This window comes from Myotis davidii, unplaced genomic scaffold (genome assembly GCF_000327345.1).
Source record: "Myotis davidii unplaced genomic scaffold, ASM32734v1 scaffold68, whole genome shotgun sequence".
Taxonomy (NCBI): Eukaryota; Metazoa; Chordata; class Mammalia; order Chiroptera; family Vespertilionidae; genus Myotis; species Myotis davidii.
The window spans coordinates 3,676,688-3,691,306 of NW_006300376.1; the positions used below are offsets into that span (position 1 = coordinate 3,676,688).

Sequence of the window (14,619 nt, forward strand, 5' to 3'; positions counted from 1 at the left end):
CTAATTGATTTTCTAAGAAACCATCTTCCATTTAATCACATTGTCTTAGTTCATCTGTTCCCTCCTCCCCCATATTATCCCATAAAATGGAGAAAAACTGAATGAACGTATTTGTTGGCTTCAGCATTTTCTCGGTAGATTGAGGTTAACCATATTTTTTGCATATGAATGTAAAATATCCTGCGAATACTGCAGATGAGGATTAAGGAGAAGCTGGCCCTTTGGTCTGTAAAACAGTATAACTGTCTAGACGTAATTCGGCAAACTGACATAGACAAGAGAGAGGGGACCAGTGAGAATTAACCAAGGTAACATAATCATAGGACAGCTCCTCAGTACTGAGCCACGTGCACAATCACAGCCTGATTTTCCTGCCTGAAGCTTCATAACCAGCCAGTCACCAGCCAGTCACAAATTCTGGAGATGGCTCATTTTAAATATTCTCTTCCAACATCTAAATCATACCAATACCACTGTCAAGCATTAAAGCTTTCCAACTGCATGACGTACTGTGCTGAAAATTCCCAGACCCAGAATTGTATCAGGTATGCTGGCACGCAGGTAAGAGCCCATACTAATTATACCATGTTCTGGTTAATGTAAAATAAGTATATTTTAGAGATGGTGACCTAGATTTTCAAACTGTACAATATATTGAGTGCACGTTTAGTTATTTGATTACCTCATTATTGGTCTATATTGTGTGTTACATTATAGTAAGATAATATAAATTCTTTATTATTGATTGGTCATTGCATCATTTTTAACCTTCTAAAGTAAGATTCGCATCCTAAGATTCTTAGATACCACAGATGCCATTCACACATACACCAGGATGAAGTCAACAGCTTTTATGCTAGTGTTAAATATACTTTCATTTAATAAAACTACGGGTTTGTGTTTTTTTTTTTAAAGATATATCCATTTTGATCTCAAGAAAATTGGCTCAACCACAGCAGTTGCACATTCTTTGACAGGAGCAGGCCACCACCCAAGAATTGTTCATTTGAGTTGCAAGTGCAGGTGTACATGGAACTGTGCAAACCTGAATATAGAATCTGAAAGAAACAATAACAGCAGTTAAACTGTGCTGTTGTCCTGTACAATATTCCCATGTGACTGTAAAATAGTGCATAGGACTTTGCTTTCTCCAGTTCTTTATGAATGCCAATTACCGTGTTCTTTCTCCATAGAATTCTGGTTTCATTTTTTATTTATTGCTTCATTTTTATATATTTAAATTATTAGGTGGGCTTATTGTTAAACAATGTAAGTTAACTAATTAAAAAACAAATTGGCCCTGGCCAGGTGGCTCAGTTGGTTGGAGCATTGTCCCATGCACCGAAAGGGTGTAGGTTCAATCCCTGGTTGGGCACATACGGGAGGCAACCTATCGATGTTTTTCTCTCTCTCCCTTCCTCTCTCTAAAATCAATTTCTTAAAAAAAGCGAGCCTGAGTGGTCTTCGTGTCACAGCATTTATGAAGTGTTTGGTGGAAAAGTTGGATGGTGCTAACATATTTGATTTTTGTAAGCGAATATCTGCTTACTGTGTACTTTTGTCTAGACTTTCATTAACTTGTCTCTCTCCTTTGTCCTTTTATGCTGAAGGTTTGATCATTTTAGGTTGATGAAATTTTCAGTGCTCCCCATGTCTTTATTTTAAAGCTTTCATGTCATTAATGAAAATTGTCTCCTCCCACATAAGAAATTAATCTGCCCATGAAGATAAAAGGAAGCTCAGTATTTGTCAGACACCTACATTGTACATCCAGCCATCTCTGGCTAGTGCAAAGCAGATGATCTCTTGTTTTTAGAAAACTGAGACAACATTGACCCATGGTTCAGGCCCGGCAGGCCTGGGCATCTTTGGGGGTTACAGTGGAAATGGAGAGAAAAACATTCAAGAACCTTTAAATGATTTATCCAAAGTTTAACCAAGTCATCTGAGCATTAAAAGCCAGACCAACAGAGGAAGAGGACTCCTGTGATGGGCAGGGGTTATTAGAAAACAGTGTGTGTGTGTGTGTGTGTGTGTGTGTGTGTGTGTGTGTGTGTCAGAGTGGCTATGCCAAAGGGGGAAAAAAAAGAATAGGAACATCAAGGGGTAGTATAAAAATAAGAACTTTGAAGTAAAATAAATAACAATGATAAAGTCAGTATTTTTGCTAATTTTAAAATTAGGGGTTAGAAGGGCTTTTTCTAGGAAAATAGCTGTGTGCCATGCGAGATGGAAATTGAACTTTAAAAGTTCACTATTAGCAAATCATGCTGTTCAGAAGCCACATTCAGCTTATTTTTGTCATTTGAAGAACACAGATTATTTGGCATAGTAGTAAGTGTTGTTTATTTAGCATTTATGTGTGCCAGATTCTGAGCTACAAACGTAGTTATTTCTTTGTCTTCTCAGAAACCTCTGAGGAGCACGTGCTGTTATCCTAGGAAACAGGTTGGTGTAGCCAGTTCGCTTTCCTGATGCCATTTAAAGATTCAGACCTATGTCAGTTGAACTCCCAGCCCGTGTTCTAACCATAGTTATGTGGCAGGTGAGGTGGAAGGAAGGCATCAGACCAGGAGAGCTGCAGCCTTCTGGTCCCCTCCATTCAGAGCAGGACCCACAGTTGGCATTGGTTTATCATTGTTACATGTCAGGTGCTTTGTAAAGTATAAAAACACTTCTTAGCTCCTGTTTTTAGAGAGCCTGCAAAACCTTTTTTTTTTTTGAAACGTAGTTAATACCATTGATTTTCAGAGAAAGCAATAAAAGCAATGAGTTCACTCTCAGGAAAGCATGCAGATGGCTTACTTTAAGCTAATCTTCACTCAGTCAACAAATCATTCCCCCACCCAGAAGCAGGTTTATAAAAAGTGATTTAACTTGGATGTAGAGAAGTTGAGGAATTGAATTCTGTTGGCTTCAGAGTGAAGAATGCCACTCACAGGCAGAGGAACCTCAGAAAAGGTGAGCAGACAGTGAGATGGTTAGCCAGTCTATTTTTTAAAGTAATCTTTCTGTTTTTCGTTTAAATCAATAATGCTCTAAGTTATGCATAGCAAAACTGAATGAGCCCCATTCTTCATCCGAAATGCCATTTCTTTAGAATTGTGTCAGGTCCAAAGCCCTTGAGGAGCAAAGGTTTCAGAAAAGCAAAAGGATTTAGTGAGCTCCCATCTTAAACATGCTGCCTTATGAGGCCTGTACTTTCCACTGCTTTTCAAATTTACAGCAGGATTTGTATAAATCCAGCCACTTTCCCTAATCTGAATAAATTTATGACTTATAGTATCTATTTATGACTAACGTTAATGCTTCAGAACTTTGGTGGCAGATAAGACCACAAACTTTGATTTTGTGTGTGTGTTCAGTGGAGCTTGATTATTTAAAGCATGTGCCGCATTTTCAGGCTCAGGTGATTAAACAGGTCCTGGGGGAAGTTGCTACTGGGTTTCGCTTTGGGTGGATATTTCAGTGACTTTTTGCAGAGGTGGGTAGGGTCATAAGAAATACCACTGCAGTGGCTTTAAGACCTTTTCACTAAGATGGTTCTTTGAGGACTAAAGGTTTTACATTACAAAGTGTTTTATTGTCAGGGGAACACTTAAGGAATCTGACATTTCCCTGAATCAAGATTCTGTCTCTGTAAAAGTCATAGTCCAGAAAATTACGTTTTAAGATTCTTATTATAAACTAGAGGCCCGATGCACGAAATTTGTGCAAGAGTAGGTCTTCCTTCCCCCCGGCTGCCTGCACCGGCTTCCCTCCGGCCGCTGGCAGGCACCTGGGACCCGGGCTTTCCTTGCAGTCCTGGCTTTATCGAAGGTCTAATTAGCATATTACACTTTTATTATTATATATAAATGTACCTTTCTGTTTATCTACAAATTTTGCATTGGCAGCTAATTTTTTACTTATTCTTCTAAGGAATAATTTTTAGGGTTGTTTTTTTTTAAAAAAAACAAAAACATATTTTATGTAAACTAAGATACAAGTTGGTTACCATTGAGTGGTCACCTGTTTTTGAGGCTAGCGGTTTGAAAATAAAATTCTAACTTGAATTGCAGAGCTTACCCTTTTATGAAAATTAATTGTATGGACTTCTGTTTGAGGGAGTTTGTCAGATTATATATTCTGAATAGCTGCTTAATTGAAGCAACTAAGATACTGTGACTTTATAAAGCACTCTTCTAACTATTGCTGAGTTGCCACAGAAGAAGAGAACCCATAGAACCAAAGACCAGGTGAAAGCAGGAATCCTGGATTGCTCCTGAACGTGTCTGCTGGGCCCTGCGGCTGAGCTTCCCTCTGCTGGCCACCTGGGCCAGGGGGTGGGTGACAAAGCTCTGGGTCTCCACGTAGAGAGCGTAATGAGAGATACCCTCAGTGTCAGGATGAGGGAGAAATAAACCTAGCAGAGGTAGGGTTGGGGGTTGAGGCGGAGGGAGGGCGTAAGAAGGAAACCTGCCCATCTTTACGTTGTCACTGCTGAAGGGGAGGGGTAGGCAGGATGTCAATTCTCCTAAAACTTGAGAAAGGCTGATCTTCACCTGTGTGCAGGTTGTCTGGATTGGCCCTGTGAGGTCCAGAAATCCTCATACCAAGCGTTTAGTTTAAAGAGCTCCCAGTTTGGTTGCCTCCCAAGAGGCAAACAGAAGGCAAATGCCAATCTTCTCTGGAAGAGTGCCACTTCTACTGAGGCTTGTAAGAATTCCCACAGATGATGTTTCAAGGGGAGTCAGTTCACAGAAATCACAAAGGCAATGAAGAAATTTACCAGCATGAGAAGTAGAGCCAGCAGAAACACCAGTATGGAATTAATCAGATTCCTAATGTAAAACTAGTGCATACACTTTTAAAATAAACAATGTTTTGCTTTTACAAAAAATAAACAGGAAGCTTGGTGGCAAAGCAAGAAACAAGATACTGTAAAATAAATAAATAAATTAAAAATGACCAGATTTGGAAGAGGACTAAGTAGAACTTCTGCAAATAAAGCTATGATTATTACCATTAAAAAATTCAGTTATTACATTAAAGGCAAGATTAGACACAGCTGAAGAAAGAACTAACAAAGTAGAATATAAGTATAAAGAAATCAACTAGAATATAGCCCACCAGGAGGTGGAAAGCATGTGAGTGGTTAAGAGATATGGAAAAGAGCAAATCTTTTTAGAAATGATAAGCTACATAATTGGGACCAACCATTCTGCAGAGGACAACTGGCCCAAGTTGTTATCATGAAAATGATATGGCTGTTTTAGTATCAAAATAGGCTTTAAAGTAAGAAAGCATTACAAATGAAATAAAACTTCATAATCATAAAAGATTCAATTCAGTTTTATTTAAATATCTATGTGTATATATAAAATCATTTCAAAATACAGAGAGCAAAAATTAATACAAATCCAGGTTAAAATAGATAAATCTACAATCATAGAGAAGCATTTTAATAGCTCTTTTCTGGAGCTGATAGAAAAAAAAATGGCCCCCTAAATCAGTAAATATATAGATTTGAACAATGATTAACAAATGACTTAATAGACATTTAACATATCACACCCAAAGGCTGCAAAATACACATTCTTTTTAGTCACATACAGGAGCAGTTAAAAGTCATTTAAGAAAAAAAAATAGGCCATAAAGCTTTTCCGAACTAATTTTAAATGATTAAAACCAGACAGAGCATGTTCTTTGAGCACAATTGGATTTAGCTAAAAGTCAATAACAATGTCCAGAGGGTGAAAAATCTCATAAACATGATGTCAAGTGAAAGAAGTCAGATACAAAAGAATACATGTTGTATGTTTCATTATATATGAAGTTCAAAAACAAGTAAGATTGTGTTTAAGGATACATATTAAGGCAGAAAAAAAACAAAGAAAAATAGGATTACCATAGCATTCAGGATGGTGATTGCCTTCAGGAGGGCCGGGGGCTTGTTCAGAGCATTGTAGCAACAAGAAGTTCCTCCTCATTCTGTTATCAAAAGCATGTTTATTATCCTTCTGTGCCGATTCTTCCAGCTGCACTTTAGAATGATATTGTCAGGTTCATTGAAAATCTCATTGGGATTTTGATTGGAATTGTGTTAAATTGGCAAATTTTCTCTAGGATTATTTGCACCTTTGAAATAGTGAGTCTTCCCATCTAGGGATATGGTGTGTGTTTTCAGTTATTTAGGATTTGTATGTTCTATTGTCATTTTTAAGATTCCTTAGAAAAAGTTTAGAGCTTTCTTCATATAGATTCCACATTTCGTGTTAAGTGCATTCCTAAACATTTTATTGATTGTGCTTCTATTGTAAATGAACTCTTCTCCCAGTCCTCCCATTTTTTTCTAACTGGTTATTGCTAGCGTGTAGGAAAATGATAGGTTTTTAAAAACTGCTTATCTTATTATTAGTTTTCATTTTAATTATTGATTTAAAAATATTTGTTGAGGTTTTGTTGTGGAGTAGGTAGGTATTAGTAGTCACTTTAATTTTTTTTATTAATTTAAATTCTTTATTGTTTTAAGTATTACATATATCTCCTTTTTCCCCCATTGACCTCTCCCCTCCCACCCCCCGTGCCCTCACCACCACCCCCTATCTGTGTCTATTGGTTTTGCTCATATGCATGCATACAAGTCCTTTAGTTGATCTCTTACCCCTTTCACCCCCTACCTTCCCTCATAGGTTGGACAGTCTGTTCCATGCTTTTATGACTGGTTCTATTTTAGTTCCTCATATTCCACAAATGAGTGAGATCATGTGATATTTATCTTTCTCTGACTGGCTTATTTCACTTAGCATAATGCTCTCCAGTTCCATCTATGCTATTGCAAATGGTAAGAATTCCTTCTTTTTTATAGCAGCGTAGTATTCCATCGTATAGATGTATCATAGTTTTCTAAGTCACTTTAATATTTTAAAAATCTTTTTGCTAGTGCTAGTTTACAGTTGAGAAAACTAGGCTTATCAAGGGATAAAGAGATTGCTCAAGGTCACACAACTAAATATTGTTGAGCTGCAGTTTTAATGCAGTTTTGTATGACCAAAAAACTCACTCTGTTTTTATCATGGGATATTTTTTTTGATGAGTTTTAATTTGACAACCAATTATATAAAGTTATTATGCTCTAAAGATGAATGAGATAATAAATGTAAAACTGCCTTGAAAAATTCAGGGACTATAAATGAACTATCCAAATTAATGTAGTAATTTCACTGTGAAATTGAAGCCAGGAGATTAATTGGAGAATAGCTGAGATCTGGCATTGCCTTCCAGAAGTTTAGACGTCATAGAACTCTTTGTTTATAAAACTTGTGAGATGTACTCTGAACATCCCTGACTGATACATTGTGAAGCAGGTTTTTAACATTAAAAGTGGCATCTAGTGAACTATTTAAATGATAATAGTGAGCCACATTTATGATTTTTTTAGTGATGTCCATCTCTAGACGAATTCTTAACACTAAGGGACTGGGAAGTGTTCCTTCTTTCATTCAGGACCAATTTTATTTTGCATCTTTGAAGTACCTGCCACTTCCGTTAGGTGCTAAGTATTAACTTCTGAATAGAAAAGACAAATTATAAACAAGCAGATAGGTACATATCTTGAGAGAAGTGCCGTGAAGAAATGGTCCGGGTACTGATAAGAGGGGCCTGGCCATTGGAGAGTGAGCCAGGCCGAGGAAATGCCCTGTAACAATGCCTTGAGGCATGTGTGAAGGAGCCTAGCAAAGGCTCAAAGGACAGAGGTGCAGCGGAAGTTGGAACCAGCTGAGGTTGGCTAAGTGGGCAAGGACTGTGACATGTGAGACCAGGGAGACCATAAATAGGAATTCGATTTTATTCAAAGAGTAATGGGGACGTTTTTAAGAAGGGCACCAACATGGACCAGTTCAGGATATTCCAACATTGTGGTAATATTACAGCCGCTAATATTGAGAAGGTCTGGAGTGGCTGTGGGAAGGCCAGGCTGGGAGCTAATCTGCAGACCAGGGCAGCCTAATTCTTTGTCGTCGGGGCTGTCCTGTGAGCCAAGCACCTTTAGCTGGCCTTCTCTCACTGGACTCGAATAGGAGCCCTCCTCTCCCCTTCCAAGTTGTGACAACCACGCCTGCACACATTTCTGAATGTCCCGCACAGTGGTGGAATGACCCCGGTTGAGAGCCCCTGATGTAGACCCAGCGGGAATTGGTGAAGACTTGGCCAGTGTGAGGGCAGTAGAGGTAGAGAGAGGTGCTCCAGTTTGGGAACAGGCTCAGGTGGAGGAGGATTCCCCAGTTTCCGTGGGGCAACGTTCACATCTACCAGGCTTTTCGGGGGGGCGGGGAGGGGCGGGTGGAATTCCTTTACACGTTTTAAAACCTTAAAATGTGCCCATTGTCCTCACTCTTTCTCAGACCTTAGATCTTCCAAATATTGTGTCTACTTTTTCTATAGACAGGTAAGATCTGCCCTCTCTTCCCCATGCACAAACCACACCCTTTTAAGCATGGAGAGGTGACAGGATGCTTGCTCTCTCACCAGGAATCCTGAAGTGGGTGAAACTGATCGACAACTTTGAAGGAGAATATGACTACGTGACGAACGAGGGCACAGTGTTCACGTTCAAGACCAATCGCCATTCTCCCAACTATCGCCTCATCAACATCGACTTCACGGATCCCGAGGAGTCGAAGTGGAAGGTGCTGGTTCCTGAGCACGAGAAGGATGTCTTGGGTAAGGCTGCATGCTGCTTGAGAGCGGTGCTTTTGTGTTGGGTGAGCGCGTCAGCAGATTGGTCTGCCTCTCGTCCTCCGGTGGCCCACGACAAGGTAAAGAACCTCCAGCCTCTGAGCTCTGGGCACGAGGTATCTAAACAGTGCCACCAGGCTTGCACTGCAGGACGTCTTTGTGGTGACTACAATATTATGCAGGGCCATCCTAATCATTGTGAAGATATGAATCCAGACTTTCTAGGTGGTGCTTTTTAAAAAAAATATTAGTTGTCTTTGTGTAATAATCCTGTATAATAAAAACGTAATATGCTGTGTCCAACCAGTCACTATGACTGCACTGACGACCAGGGGGCAGACGTCCGACTGGTAGTTTAGCTTGCTGCTGGGGTCCAGCGAATCAGGCCTGGGTGAGAGGGCTGGACATGCCCCGGAGCCCTCCCACGCCCTCCCTGGTTGCCAGGCCAAGGGACCTCACCCATGCATGAATTTGTGCACCAGACCTCTAGTATAATAATCACTTACGTTTAATTTTTAAACCATTTGGATTCAAAAGCCGTAGCTTTTCGCTTTTGAATAACCTTTGGCTGTTTGTATTATACCTATTAGAGAGGGTAGGGTGGTTCTCAGTCCTCTTATTAGAAAAGGAGTAAACTATTTTCAGATTGAATTAAAATCCAGTGCAGTTGCTGCTGTGTGCCCTGAGCTCCATTAGCCTCTCAGGAATCTCACCTCTGTTTCCATCCTGTTTCAGGGTGCCCTTAAGTTCCCTTGTTCATTTTCTCTGTGATGTTCCCAAATGGTATGCTGCGTTATAAATGGTTTATTGCCTGAAAGCTGGATTTGATTAGAATGAGACTCACTAATTTTACTATAAGTTTTTTTACACAAAAGAAGAGTCCAGTTATCTTCAAGTTAATGAAGAATTTACTGGTTGGAGGTGAACTTCTGCTAATGGGTTCAGTGGGTATAAGAGCGAGGGCCACCTCAAAATGGGAAGGTGTAAGGTATATAAGTAGGAAAATAAATCCTTTTGATATCTGCATAGTATCCCTGTCTCAGCTCAACAGTCCTGGAAAAGTGAGGGACTCTCCCTCCTGGCTCAGGGCCGTGTGCTCTGCACCTGGCAGGCACTTAAACCTGGCCTTGTGTCATAGGTAGAGGGAAAAGGTGGTCAGATGGTTACGCTGACTGCCTCGGGGATTGCGGCCCAGGGGCACTCCCTCTGGGCCCTTCTTCTGCATGTACCTTGGCCCAGGAGGAAGCACTGCTCTAGGTCTTTGCTCGAGATTCTGCCCAGTGCCTGGGCATCTGGCTGCACCCCTCACTCTCTTTGGTCCTGAGGTCTCCGCAGCCCTGCAGGCAGGTGTGTTGGCCGGGACCCGAGAGGACCTCATGCTTGCTCTTTCTTACAAAACCCACATCTGCACCTCCAAGGCAGCAGCCCATCCGAGCTCTCCCTGCAGTACTCGGTCCCCCTTCTCTTGCCTTCCAGCTGTCCCAGTCCTGATCCGTTTAGCCTCTCGCGTTGGATTGGACACCAGTGCTGTCTCCCCAGTGGGGAGGGGGGCTTACAGCATGACTGGGCTTTCTCCAAGGAAATTCCTTCGCTTGTCTCTCCAGAATCTTCCATTCACTCCGTGCCCTCATTTATATTTGGATGAGGGGTCAAGAAACAGGTTTTTGGCCATTTCCTTCAACAGCTTCCTGTGAGGAACTGGGTGCGTAGTGATTCTGGTTGCCTGGTGGCTTCTGTGCAAATTGAGACAGAATGTGCCCCCTAAGGGTGGTAAGAGCCGGGCGTTTAGTGCCACTTAAGTGCCACGTGAACTGGCCTCATGTTGGCAGGTCCAAGTGAGACTTTGGTAGCACCAGCCTTCCTGCAGGGCGTCCTGAGTGGCTTTCAGACGCAGGGCAGGTTGGATCCGTGATTCTTCAATGGGGACCTCTCAGAGACCTAGCTGTTTCCCAAAGCATGTGACTTTTCTGCCGTTTAAAGCCCCCCTAAAAGTGGCTTGGCTCTGCCTTAAGGTGACATCCTATTTCACTTGTGCACCTAATGAAATGCAGATCGCTGCTCCGAGACTTGGGGGTGATATATTTTTATAACCTTCCTTCTGGAAGATTAGAAGTTCCTTGGACTGGAAAGGGGAAACCTTCAATATTCCCTAGAACTCATCAATCCGAGGGAAGCGCAGTTGAATTTGCTATCTATCATTAGCACAGAATGCCCAGTTGAGAATAAAAACTAGCGATGAGTCATAAAGCACAGCCATAAAGTCAGAGCTATTATTGATGGCGCCTGCAAATCTCCTTGTCCTTTCTTCTTCACTTTGTCTGTTGTATAATTCTGATGTGCTTGCAGTTAACACCAAGGATTCCTTGACAAGTAATTTACTTCTGTTTTTTCTCTCTACTTTCTGTAAAGCATTAAGGCTGCATGAAATAGATTACTTGATTGAGGCACTTTTGTAAAAAAAAAAAAAAATCGCATTGGAGAAGGAGCAGCTGGCTTGTGGCTGGGAAAGTTCTGTGTGTCTTCCCTGAGGGAAGGGTTTGCTGTGGTCACAACCAGCCGGGTGAGAGCTCCGGTGGTCATCACTTTTTTGGGTCTGCGGCCAGCCGGTGACTCACCTTTGCTTGCACATTACTAGCTGTGTTTTTACATGGTTGTATCTTAAGGGCAGAGGTGCCGTCATCTTCCTGCTGGTCTCCCGGCACCTTGCAGAAGACCTGGAATGTTCCAAAGGCTTGATACATTTTTGTCGAATAAACAACCCTGACGGAAATGGATTGTGATTTGTTTTTTGTTTCTTTCTTATATTTCCTGTAGCATGATATTGAACACAGAGTAGGTAGGCAGGTTATGTATAGTACACACATTATCTGGGTAATCACAGCCCCTGGCCCGAGGTGGAGAGTATTTTATTTCCTCTAGACACCATAGTGACAGTCACGATAAGAGAATCTGCTGGACGCTAGGTGAACGATGGAAAGCAGTTGTACAGTCACCTTGCCAGGCGCACTGCTGCATAGCACCCTGGAGCTCCAGAACTACTGTCTAGTGACATAGGTGTGCCGTCCTCGCCTTTGCAAAACCACCTGAGGCTTTGTCTGTTCTTGTCTTTTCAGAATGGGTAGCCTGCGTCAGGGCTAACTTTCTGGTGTTGTGCTACCTCCACGACGTGAAGAACACGCTGCAGCTCCACGACCTGGCCACGGGCGCCCTCCTGAAGACCTTCCCACTCGAGGTGGGCAGCATCGTGGGCTACAGCGGGCAGAAGAAGGACACCGAGATCTTTTACCAGTTCACTTCCTTCCTGTCTCCAGGTGAGCCTCCCCACCAGTGCGGCTCGGTCCCAAAACCAGACCCAGTGTTTGGGTGTCTTGGGGAAACGGGAATATAATGCTATGAAGTTGAAAATCACATATGCTGTATTACAGCCACATCACTTCATGGGAGTAAAACAGAAAAACAGATGCTCAGAACCAAGGGACATGCAGCCGCCGAAACTGTACCGTCATTAATCTTGTGTCCTGAGTCCTGAGTCCTGAGTCTCTGTTCTGGGGACAGGACCAATGGTTGTTCTAGGTTGATGAAAAAAATTCTCAGGAGCACGTATAATCTTAGATTCAGCCTTGGTCTGTATGGACCAGGGCAGTCACCGTGCACAGAACTAAAAGCTTAAAATAAAAATCTGTACTCACATCTGACATTACAATTGTTTTCGAGAATAAACTAAGAATAAATCCTGCAGTTGTTAAACTGAATAAAGATAAGTCTAAAAATATAGTCATGCATCATATAGAAAAAAAGTTATTTGGTCTAATACAAAGAAAAATGCTCATCGATTGTAGTTTTACTTTTCATGTAAATTTCATGTAGTTAATTTTACCCAAAGTCAACAGAGCTGTCTTTTTTACTTTTTAAAAAGTCAGTCACACTCTTTTGCTTTGTTTTGGTTTTGTTTGCTTCTCCACTTGGCTGTTTTTGCAATTGCCGAAGCCATACATGTACTCCGACTTGTCCCAGGAGCCTGGTTCAGTTGGCAGTTTGCCTTGGACCGAGCAGGCCCTATCCTGAGATCAGTCTGGCTGAAAAAGTTTGTGCACGTTTCCTTGTTCGTTTTCAAGTTCCTCCATAGCCTTTTGGTCCTACCCAGTTTTGTTGCAATGGTTTTATCCTTGGCAGGTACAGCAGATAGGGGAGAGCTGGGTAGGTACTGACTTGGCTCTGGGGTTTGGCCAGATGATGGTGATGCCTCATTCTTTTGATTTTTTTTTTTTTTGCACCTCGGAGTTACAGAGCAAGCCATTCATAGGAACCTTATCATCTGGCAGGTTGCTCTCAGGGTTATTAAAATCCAGAGTGCTGTTTTGTAAGTAGGTCTGATGGCATACCTGGCACACCTAGTAAGCTTTACTTTCCTATGTGCCTTTCGGAAGATCTAGGGGGCCCAGGAAAAGTGCCCACAAGGATGTGGAAACCAGGGCCAGGAGTCGGGGACGGACGGGTGTCCTGTGCCTCACCTCTCTCCCCTGGGTACTGAGGTACAGTGGCAGCTAATGGACAGGAACCAAGAACAGCCAGTTTCCTCCAGATAGCCATTCCCAACCCACTGCTGCAGGGTCCACAGTTCATTCGCTCAGGTTACAGCGGTTCTAGAAGTTTAACATTGGAAAATCGCATAGTTGAAACAAATGGATAAAGGGCTGAGAAGGACAGGGGAGAGGGTGACTCGCCTACACTTAATAAAAGCCAGAGTCACCAGAGGCCCGTAAACCTCCTTCCATGACCCCACGTGGCCATTTATTACAGGAACAAGCTCGTCGTTACTGGGGAAGAAAGGACTCATTGTCCCGGTGTAGAATGGTGGGTTCTGTGCCAAGCAGTGAAATGTTATCCGTGACCGTGGCTGTGAAGGTTGAAAAGAGAAGCGTGTTCTTCGTTCTGCAGTGCCAGGCAGCTTCTGAAAAAGCTTCCATTTGCGGCTGTAATGCTTTGTTCCTCTCCTTTTTCTCTTCTTCATTTTGCCTCCAGCTTTGTTTTTTTCTCTCCTTAATGCAATTTGATATCTAAAACCAAAGGACAGGACTTCCAGACTCAGGCCTTTTGGCCCAGATGTAAGAATGGCCGTGTAATTAATTGTCAGCATGTGTACATCACCTTAAAGGCCGTCTCGCTCCGGCCTCTGAAGGTTAGCTGTCCACTACAGCTGACTAAATTAGAAGCAAAGCCCCGGGGCCCAAAGGCGCTGCAGCTCCAGCTGCTGTGGACGTGTGATCCACCTGGCAGGTGCAGGCCACAGCTGACTGTGGTCCCCACAGAGGTGCCTTGTGCAGACGTGCCTTATGCCCAAGCCATTTAGGAGTTTGGTATCCTGAGTCACACCTGGGAGAAAACAGGCGGCCTGGGCAGCGTGACACACGAGGCTCTTATTCCCTGTGGCTCGAACCACTTAGCTGTCAAGCCGATTAATTCTGTACTCATGAAACCTCAGGGTTGTCTCAGGTGAGCTCCAGACAGACTTGCACATTGTAAAAATCCTATACAGCAGTGCATGGCTCTGGGAACCAGAAATTAACCTTCTCAAACCGTTTGGGAAAGGCAAATATATATATTAACACATTGCATACCACATAGAAATCTCTAAGACATACGCCAGGGACTGCACGTTTTTGGGCAAACTGCACGTTATTTAAATCATCATAATGCACTGTAGGTGTTGTTTTTTCAATAATTATAACATTTTTATTTACAAAAACAAACCAAGTTCCTAGTATTTTTTTAACGTATGGTACTGCGTAAAATATTTTCCTCTATGAAGAGGGACCACACAAAATTTACATAAGTATCTAGATTCGCTCCTTTTTCCATGGGCGTGAAAAACGAGAACACTCGTGAGCGGTCCTTAAC

The 14,619-nt window shown here is 42.2% G+C and overlaps 1 protein-coding gene across 1 annotated transcript in view; it reads left to right on the top strand.

Moving 5' to 3' along the window:
- Window positions 1–14,619, top strand: part of PREP (prolyl endopeptidase) — a 164,898-nt gene that overhangs the window by 108,251 nt on the left and 42,028 nt on the right. Inside the window, exons 10-11 of the mRNA XM_015572722.1 lie at window positions 8,486–8,706; window positions 11,835–12,032. Of these exons, the coding sequence (XP_015428208.1) occupies window positions 8,486–8,706; window positions 11,835–12,032 (419 nt within the window). The remainder of the gene's footprint in view (window positions 1–8,485; window positions 8,707–11,834; window positions 12,033–14,619) is intronic.